The following is a 10,086-nucleotide window of genomic DNA, read 5'->3' on the forward strand; positions in this document are numbered from 1 at the left end:
CTGTACCTGTGATTTTTTGGGAGGAAATCCATCTACGGTAAGGATGGTTTTAGGCCTAGTTTTTAAATGGGAAATCACCTGTTTTGGGGCCCCTGAAAGGAGCGGTTTTGGACGTTTTCGGGGTGTGATTAGAGGGTATTCCAGGTGGTTCCTAGCGGATCTGCTTGAATGGGCGAGTAGCTTGGAACCTCTAGTTCTGATTTTACCACACGTATTCCTTTAGAAAGCAAGTGTTTACAACGAATATCATTGTAAAGGCATGCGTGGTAAATGAACGCGTGGTTAAGACGCATTTGTGATTGGGACCGCGTTGTAGAGCCACACGTGGTTCAGCCACACGTGCCTCTGTCATACAACCTATATGAACTGATCTCAGCGAGGGGTCATGGTTTTCATAAACATGGGGCCGTCTATCCTGGTCTCCAGATTGCAGGTAGCCAACGTGTTTGGTTTATCCCCGCCAAACACGTCTCAAAGAGTAAACCGGTGTTGCCCATGAACATTTACTTATCTGGTTGTATGTGTATTAAACAAAAATGCAATCTAAAGAACAATGCTCTGATGAATCTTCTTCATCAAACTTTTATGATGATTTTTTCCACCTAGAATGGTTATCACCAGGCTGAGGAATCCAACCTGATGAAAGCCCATCTTGTTGAAAAAAAAACATTTCTTTCAGCTTGCAGTTTAGTTTCTTTGCTGTTCTAAGAGGTGTTCCCACCCTTCACCTGCCAATCCCTTCAGCTAGGTTAACCTTTTTGTTGTTTATTTTTGAGAGGGTTTATTCCATCCACTTAAACGTTCAAAACCTCTCATTGGGAGATTAGGGGGGGAGGAGGGGCAAGCCGACACCATACCACTTACTGTGTGTGAAAAAGGCCGCTTTATTGAAACAGGTGCATATCACAATTTTAACTCCTTGGCCACTGCCGTACAAAACTATCGCCTCGCTATACAATAACTTCCTGACCCCTTGGTCTTTCCCCCCACCCCTATGATCCCCACATCAGTTCCCCCATCCCCCAAAATACAACATAACATTCCATAACCAACATATAACCCAATCCTACACCATGTAGCCTTTCCAACTCCCAAACTCCCCTGACCGTAACCCCTACCTGCCTTCTGTGCAACTGTAACTATCCAACCTCTAATCTAAACTTATCCAAACTGGTTACCCTTTCCCTGTTCCTGGACCCAAACTACCAAACCTATAACAACAAACTCTAGCCAATCCCGGCCAACTGTCAACCACCCCGCCTGCACCTGTTCCAGCGACAATACATCAACTGCCCCTATGTACCTGTTCCAACAAATGCTGCCCGCCAGGTTTCCCCTTTTTTAACCTCACCCCAAGACCTAACACCCCTTCCACCCCTAACATTAGGGTGGGCGGGAGCGGAAAAGTTTTACACACTACTGCTAGCGCTCCCAGCCACCAGGTCACCAAACCTAAAATGGTGGCTGGGAAAGCGCGTAACTGCCCTATATACCCTTGGGCTATCTTTACGAAAATTGGGCTACATTTGGGCTATTCCCAAATGTAGCCCAAAACTTACAAAATGGCCGCTTCGGCCACGCCCCCTCCTCCCCCCTCCCAATCTGCCCAGGGAGCGGACCTCGCTGTGCTCGTCCGCCCCCCAAGCTCCCATTCTGCGCCACATTTTTGTTTGTTATTTTATAAACATTTATTCAAACAATTCCTATTGCAACTGGAATTGTAAGTACATTTTTCTCCAGTCCCAGGAATCAATCCCAGTAACAGGTATTGAAAGCTATGCCTAGTATACCTTTTCCACAAAATCTTTCTGTTTTTGTTGTTAAATGTATTTTTTCCCGGTCTAATTTCGCCAGGCTGTCAATCTTCATTTTGGATTTTCGTCATAATGACAGAATTTCATTTGTGTTAATTTTCTGTTATGTATCTTAATGGTTGTTTGCCGGGTTCTTAAAAAACGTGTAAAGCTGTTTTAGAGATGTACCATATATCCGCCACACGTTATATATGGAAAACAATATATATTCCAACAGGTTGATGACTCTTCGAGGGTCGCGTGTATGTGGAAGGGTCAGGCCTATGCCAAGCTGAAACCTAACATGTCACTGACTCATCTCCAGCCACACGAGAAGCTCAAAGGGGAATCTGGCACGTGATTTCTTGCCCCCCATCCTGACAGAATGTCTGGAGCACTGGTTTACTGTAAATTTCCTTGACATTGCTCAACAAGTGTTCTTCTGCCTGTTGAAAGAGTGCACGAATACACATGTGCATCCCCTGTTCACACCATTGCTAGTAAGTGAGTCCTCTTGCTGTGAGTCCAGTCAAGTTATAAGAAATGTAGAAAGTACTTTTTTGTGGACCTTCCCTCGCCCATGGGTGCCTTAAAGCAGCAATTTGACAGTGGACTGGTTCCACTACACTTGTGCATCATTAAATATGTCAAATCAGCTTTATCCGCTGCACCATCCACAATTACATTGTGGCCTACACATCTTTATGAAACTACATACCAATATGTTCTTTACCACCACAATCAACACAATACTATTGCCAATGCCTTTTCATTACCAGCTCCAGTAGTCTGAAAACCCTAAACTCAATTGCAACCCTCTGCCCTAACCCCTAATTAGAACCCTAACCATCTAACACACACCTTAACTCTGATTCCCAACCTTCTACCCCAACCCAAAGATTAACTTATTCTAACCCAGTCCCACAGACCCTATCCCAAACCCTCATCACAACTACAAACCATAGCCCCCAACTTAACCAATGTATATCGGATAATGTCAGGGGGGCACGTTCCAGCTATTCAACAAGAGAAACAATGCAACGGTAGACACATTAACCAGGCTTGAAATGCGGTATGCAAGATCTATTTTATTGGTCATGTGCAGCTTTCAAGAGGATGTTTCATTATTTTATTTTACAAATATTCCCAGAAATGGAGTTTGGAGTTTCTGCACTGTCTTATTATTAAGTCTGCTGATGAGTCTGGATGTGTTTTCTGTTAAATAACAGCGGGTTCTTCAGAATATTGGTGCTGGTCGATGAGCCCATCAGTTTTCAGCCTGGTCATTCATGTTCAGGAAGGAGGTGATCTTATCTCTCATGCCCCCTTCAAGCATGTCCAACTGATCCTGGACTTGACGAGTGTATGGATCCAGATTCCTCTTCATGTCTTCAGCTCTCTGGATGATCATTTGTTTTAGATCCTCTCCATATGGGGAGGCTGACTGGCTGAACTCCTCGATCCTCTGGTTCACCTTCTTGTTAAAGTCTTCCAAGTAGGGTGATAAACTCTGCCCAATGTCGTCCAAGTGAAGTTTCTCCTTGATTTGGTTGGTGGAGGAGAGTATTTGCTGTCTCACATCTTCCACATTGACAGAGAACTTGGTTCTCATATCGTCTATGTTTTTCTGCATCTGGAAGGCCATGATCTCAATCTTTTGGTTGAGGTTTTCTTGGACATTCTGTGCGTACGGTGTCACATGCTTCTGCAGCTCCTCAATGTTCTGCTCAATCTTCGCCAGGACCTCATCACTGTAAGGGCCCAGGTTCTTCTTCATCTGCTGCGCTTTTTCACTGATCTTTCCCTGAAGTTCCTCAGCGTACGGGCTAAGGGCCAAATGCAGGTTGCCCACATTTTCTTGCAGTTTGGCTTGAAGCTGTTTGGCATATGGTGAGAGTTCAGTCTGGAGGCTGTCCATCTTTTCCTGGAGTTTGGCCTCAAGATCCTCAGCATATGGCTTGATCACTGCTTGAAGGTGGTCAACATTTTCCTGAAGTCTGGCCTCTAGCCCCTCAGCATATGGAACGAATGCTGCCTGGAAGTTATCCATATTTTCCTTGAGTCTGGCTTGAAGCTCCTCAGTATATGGGGTGAGCTGGAGACGAAGCTCCTCTGCATTTTTCTGGACACGAGTGCCAAGTTCCTTGGCATATGGGGTGAGCGCCTGACGAATCTCCTCTGCATTTTCCTGTACTCGACTGGCAAACTCCTCAGCGTATGGAGTCAGCTTCAGCTGTAGCTCCTCAATGTTCTTGTTAAGCTGCTTGTGGATATCATCTGCATATGGTGACACCTTCAAGCGTAACTCCTCCAGCTCCAGGTGTATCTGCTCCTTTAGTTTCTCTGAGTCTTGGGAGAGCTGTGCATGGAGCTGGGCGGTGAATGGAACGAGCTGGCTTTGTAGGTGTGCAGCATAAAGAGGAACATCTTGGAGATTTTCTTGTAGGAGAGTGCTAAGGAAAAAAAAAATCAAAAATTGATCAATATTACTATTTTAGATGAAATATCCTATATTTTTAGTATATGACAGCTAACCCTTTTTTCTCCCCTTTCCTCTCTCCTCTTCCTCCAATATCTGTGTCCTAAAATTTCTTGCATCAACCACAAAGTCCATAATAGTCTTAAAAGTGTCTCAGGGAGGTCAATTCTCTAAGCATGCACTATACACGCATTTTGCTTAAATACCTTACTTAGTGAGTACAACAGCCTGGTGGGTTACTCAATTTGGGCTTGGAATGGAGAGAAGCTAATAAGGGCATGGCTTGGGTAACAGTATTATAAAAAGTAAAAGCTCTCTGTCTGTGTAGGTGAGGATGTTGTATAGAGAAGCACTAATACCTCTTAGAACATAACATTCAAGAATTCTCCTTATATAGAATCCCCCCTTGTGCCCAATGTTACCAGTCCCTTGAATTCATGTACTGCTATGTGTTTTGGGATGCAGTGCCCAGAAGAGTGTATTCACAATAGGCCCATGTTCTTACCTTTGGGATAATTGGGCCCTGGAACCCTGTGATCTTATGCACATTGCCCAAGAAAATGGACCGTTAGGCTCGGGCTGTGAGGCAAAACCAAAGTCTCAAAGCTGGTGTGAGCAGCACTAGAGGTTAAAGAATTGTGATATAACTAAAAGCCCCCTGTCACTGCTGAGGTAAGCAGAAAATAGGAGCAAAAAGGTATATGAAACCCATAGTCTTCAAAATAAAACTAGGATGCTATGAAAGCTGGAACAGGCATTTAAAGATGGGAGACATGTTAGATGAATACTGTAGAGATACAATAAGAAACCTCAGAACCTGTGGCCAAAAGAGGAGAGGTGAGGTTAAAGATTTCAATAGCAGGGGCATGGCTTGGCACCAGCCAAGATGGCCATGTACTAAGTGAGCTCCCTGTGACCCAACCTTTCATCCTCAACATCCAACACATTCTCTGACCCTGTCCGCAGTAAAACTACACCAGAGCATGCCACAGTGAGTGGTGGTCTGGTGCAAGTAATTATTTTCTCCCCGCTGATTGTGGACTGGGAGGACCGCCTCGTGTCGTAGGCTGTAACTTGCCGATCCCCACCACTGGAGGACCACATAGTTCCCCGGTATGATCCCCAATAACCAGAGGTGAGCGCATAGGTGGGGGGGTCGCCTCTCTGGCCCCCCTGCCTTTCCCCAGATGGACTGGTGCGATCTCTTAGAGGCAGACTGTGGGACTGCGTAGCCCACGGCCTGGACAGGCGGTGGATGTGGCCCACGGTGCGGCCCGAATGAGTGAATGAGGGGTTAGAAATGCATCGAAGATTGGGGATTACATGGCAAAGAGAACAGATTGCAGAGAAGCCCTGGGACAGGTGTGAATAGGGGAGGGGCATTGATCTGAGGATATCACAGGGCTCCCCATTTCTCATAACGGAGTGCACAGCCTTGCCGGTGCTGGTGAGAGGTGGTGGCTCAAATAGCATACCGGAGTGGCACCAAGGGGTGCACTGCAAAGATGGAGAGATACAGTGGGGGATTACAGCCATGTGCCTAATAAGCTCAATTGATCTGTCTGGTTCTCTCCTCTCCCCGGCCCTCCCCTTTCATGCCTCTTCTCCTTTGGGGGCCTTCCCTACATGACTTTTGGACTGGTGAGATGGGAGCACAGGGAGCCCAGCGGAGCCAGGTAGTGCCCTGCAAGTACCTGAAGAAAGATTCTTGATGCAACTTAAATGCACTGACTGAGGAATCACCTACAGGGCTTAGACTATGCTGTAAACAGTGCTATGTGACGGGGCGCTAAGCTCTGCTTGGGCATTTAAAGGTGCCTCAAGAAGCTGGACCTGATTTGACTGGAGGAGGCAGTGGCTGCGGGTAATTGTGAGGCGCGGTGGCTCTGCCCTTTCGGCTGTGATGGCCCACTTGTACGTCATACTGATGATCCAACTGAGACATGGCATGACAGGAGATCAAACAGGGAACTCAGAGGGGCCCAAATGAGGCTCAACAGTAAGGAGCTGTGGCGAACCCTAACCGAGCGACTTGCACTTGCGGTCATGGGTAGAACACGCTGGTGTTGGAGATACAGGCAGAACAAACAGAGACGACAGAACCCTCTCTCAGTGCCATCATGGCTGCCTTAAGCGATACTCAAGGGTACCATTGAACCAAAGTTAGATTCGGTGACTGTCAATGTAAATCTCTTCTAACTTCTATAGGAAAGTCAATGATGCACTACGGCAACTCCTGTGGGATTGGGGCAGTTCAAGAATCGCACTCTGCAAGCTTCAGAGAGGGGTATATGAAGAGGGTTTGGTAGTCCAAGATATACACAAATATTACTGGTCGGCACAATTGATCGTAATAAACGACTGAGTGTTCTCGGTCAGTACTGAGCGTGCGTACCCTGTGGAAAAGGAGGCCATTGGTACTCGGGCTGCTCCTCACTGCAATATTGAAAAGGATGTGAGGGCGCTCTATCGTTTCATACACAGCTGACGGTAAGGACATGGTGAGAAGCCACTCGATTCCTGGGGTGGGATGACAAACTGACAGACAGCGCTCACTTGGGGGACAGCGAGCTTCCGCAAGAGGTTCTGGATATGAAGGGGTTCTCCAACCAGGAACTGATAGGCATTGAGTACCTGGGGGATGTGTGGAGAGGGCAAGCATTACTCACATCTGAGGCTCTATGGCAGGAGTATGGAATGGATGAATCGGAACATTTTAAATATTTACAATTGGATCACGCTCTTAGGCACCACATACTGGAGATGGAGCAATTACCAAAGTTGGCACCTTTAGAAAGATTGTCTCCTACCGGACCCCATGACAGAGAGGGCGGTGTCCTTAACCTATAAGAACCTGATAAATAATTCCCCGACCATCTGCAGAAGCCACACGAAGCGTGGGAGGGAGACCTTGGACTTATAGAAGAGGAGGATTGGTTGGAGGCTATACAAAGTCCCAGATGGCCATACGAGCTCTGTTCCGCCTCATCCAATAGCAAATACTCCATTGATCATCCTATTCCAGTACACTACTGCATCGCCTCCGGAAGTGCGACACAATCCTATATCCCAGGGGTTGTGGTGAGACAGAGTCCTTTTGTCACATGCTCTGAGAATGTCTGGAAATACAACGCTACTGGAGGGAGTTGGTTCAAATTATGGCCAAAGCCACTGGACTTAACGTGCCGCTCACAGCCAGGTGCCACCTCCTATGTATAAGTGGCGGAGAGGAGTGGCATAAATTCCCAAAAATATGCCTTACATTGGCCTCTAGGATTTCCTAGAGAACTTTAGCCTGGGCCCGGGGGGTGAGTCGGCTGCCACTCATTACAGGATGGGAAGCTGATGTAGACTGGTGCTAAAGGGCTGAACATGTGGTGTACCAGAGTCAGGGCTGCCCAAAGAAATGGGGGAAAGTCTGGGACAGCTGGTGTACATACAGGAAATAGAGGGAGCCCTCAAAAAATGGGGTGCATGATACCTTGGGTGTGGAACTGGGGTTACTGTTGAAATTCCATCATAAAGCGTTGCTAACAACTGTCGGCTCAATTCTTATTTAATGTATCCTAGTGGTAATGCCGCTCGTACTGTACTTTGTTCTTTTATTATGTCTATTCTGTACACGATAACCCATTTATAATTACTGTAGCAATGAGGAACTTAAAATACTTAAAAAAAGAAAAAAAAATCAATGGCAGACAAAGGACAAATTAGAACCCACTTAAGGCTCTTGAGGATGTGAGTCGGGGTATGAGACTTTGAAGACGCTGCCTAACCTAAAGCAGGAAACCAATGCTCATGAAAGCTGCCGCTAAAATCTACGTTCTAATCCCTAAAAAGAAAGACAGGGTGGAGAACATTCAAGCATGGAGTTTTAATAAAAAGGATTAGCCTATGCGTGTCCATCAACCGAGCTTTGCAAAGGCATTTCTAAACACATGGGCTTAGAAAAGAGATCTGACGATGACGTTAAGGAAAGACTGTAAGTCACATTAAAAAATGTGAATAGGGTTTGAATGCGGCATTTCCACAACTAAAACATGTATTTATTTTGAGCAGGGGGTCTTCATGGACGGTCCCAAAGAAGAGCAGTTGCCAGAAGGTTGTCTAACAATGGACCATAGTGAAGGATGATAGGGTAGGACTGAGTGACATTCAACAACGGGACCTTATGAACCTCGCTTCGTGGAAAACCTGCAGTTAATAGGAATTCAAGCTTCCCGGCTCTTAGGAACGATTTCCAATACATGTGCTTGACAAGGGGACATCTAGAAATGGGCCAGGTGGTATGGCTGCCCAGGACAGGTTTGTGTCTGGATTCCTAACAATTTGACTAGGTTGAAAGAGTTCTGGAACAGGACGCGGTTGAGGGACATACAAGAAAGGGGCTTGTTGGTTCCATATCTGACAACTGGCCTTGGTCATCAGAAGTTGAACGGGGGGATCTGGCTAATGGATCGGTAAAAATAAAGCCAGTGTTGAGATTTCAATGGTTAGGGGTCATTTAAAGATGTTTAACCATGGGGTTTAAGAATTCGTAACCATCTCACAATGCGGCTTATCCTAAGAAACTGTAGAAAAATATCTGTAGTGTAAGTATCTACAACAATAGGGAGTAGTGTAAGTATTACCAACAATTTGGCTTGGAGTAATCATTGTAAGAAACGGGACTTGCACGAGGGATAGTGACTGGTCATTGATTTGGTGGATTTTTTTGTTCGTACTGTCAGACAATGCTTACTTGAACTGTTTGCTGATTTGCGACTCCTGGATCTGTTGCGCTGCCCGCTGCGCGCTGCTGTGTAGTTCCTTTAAGTTATCCCAGAAGCCATCTTCCACCTCATCAGTGCCCACATCTGTGCAGGACCCTGTGGGAACAATAAAGAGGAACAAAGGCACTTGAGAAATAATCCATACATTATCTGTTTTATGAGGACCACCAGCCTACCGTTCTTTTTGGAGTACACTTCACCAAGGGACAGTTCTACAATAAGGTTGCTACAAAGGCTGTCTTGTGGATCCATAATGAACGGCACAATACAGCACAAGGTTGCATTCGATGAGCTAAAACAAGCCTTATTGCAAGGGCATGGGTGCACCCACAAGTCAAAATATCATTTTACCCATGGCTTCGAAAATCCCTTCACCGAAGCAAATTTTGCACTTTCTGCTGAATTTCAGGCCAACCTCTATAATTACATATCAAGGATCAGTGCTGAATAGTTTACATGTGTGAAGGATGTGCTGAAATGGACCAATGGGGTTATGGATGTGAGATACCCATTGACGTCGCTTGCATTTACAGGGAGCTTTGGAAGCAGGATGGAAGACACGATAACTTTGAACCTTTGGAATATCCATGCGAAGGTATATTACCTGCCCTTGCCAGGATGTAGAGCAAACTAAATGCTACCCCTGGGGTGCGGTATGTGAAGGTGCCCAGGAACCACTCGGCTCAGACTTTAGATTACAACAGGTGGTGTTTTCTGCATCCGCAGAGCCCACCCAAGGACGGAAATCTAGGCCTTTGCTATCCTCCTCCCTTTAGAGAGAGGGCGAGATGGACTAGAGGTTCAGGGATGTTGAGCATTCAACCAGAAAACAGGGGGCATATTTACAAGTTAAGTGGCGAAGCATGTCGTTAAGCAAAGAAGGCTAACAACACGCTCCGTCACTTCAGAAAATGCAGGGCTGCACGATATTCACTAGAATGTGGTGTAGCCCTGCATTTTCCCCTGCGCTGGCACTGAATTTAGCTGCCTAGCGCCAACACAGACACCCATGACCATAGTGCATTGCAGGGGAAGATTGTTT

General features: G+C 46.1%; 1 protein-coding gene across 1 annotated transcript; it reads right to left on the reverse strand.

The window, feature by feature from the left end:
• Nucleotides 1-2,914: 2,914 nt before the first annotated feature.
• Nucleotides 2,915-9,296, reverse strand: LOC146861414 (uncharacterized). Its single transcript, XM_085646239.1, has 3 exons — nucleotides 9,221-9,296; nucleotides 9,014-9,140; nucleotides 2,915-4,246 (listed from the first exon to the last, which is right to left on the reverse strand). The coding sequence occupies exons 1-3, from the start codon at nucleotides 9,294-9,296 to the stop codon at nucleotides 3,061-3,063; spliced, it is 1,389 nt and encodes a 462-aa protein (XP_085502365.1). The 3' UTR covers nucleotides 2,915-3,060.
• Nucleotides 9,297-10,086: the final 790 nt, after the last annotated feature.

Source organism: Triturus cristatus, chromosome 3_1 (assembly GCF_964204655.1).
Source record: "Triturus cristatus chromosome 3_1, aTriCri1.1, whole genome shotgun sequence".
Taxonomy (NCBI): domain Eukaryota; kingdom Metazoa; phylum Chordata; class Amphibia; order Caudata; family Salamandridae; genus Triturus; species Triturus cristatus.

Excerpts from the sequence above, each read along its gene's own strand:
- LOC146861414 (XM_085646239.1), bottom strand. The coding sequence starts at position 9,296 with ATGGATCCACAAGACAGCCTTTGTAGCAACCTTATTGTAGAACTGTCC. Across the intron at positions 9,141-9,220 it reads AGTGTACTCCAAAAAGAACG|GGTCCTGCACAGATGTGGGC; the intron begins GTAGGCTGGTGG and ends TTGTTCCCACAG. Across the intron at positions 4,247-9,013 it reads CAAATCAGCAAACAGTTCAA|CACTCTCCTACAAGAAAATC; the intron begins GTAAGCATTGTC and ends TTTTTTCCTTAG.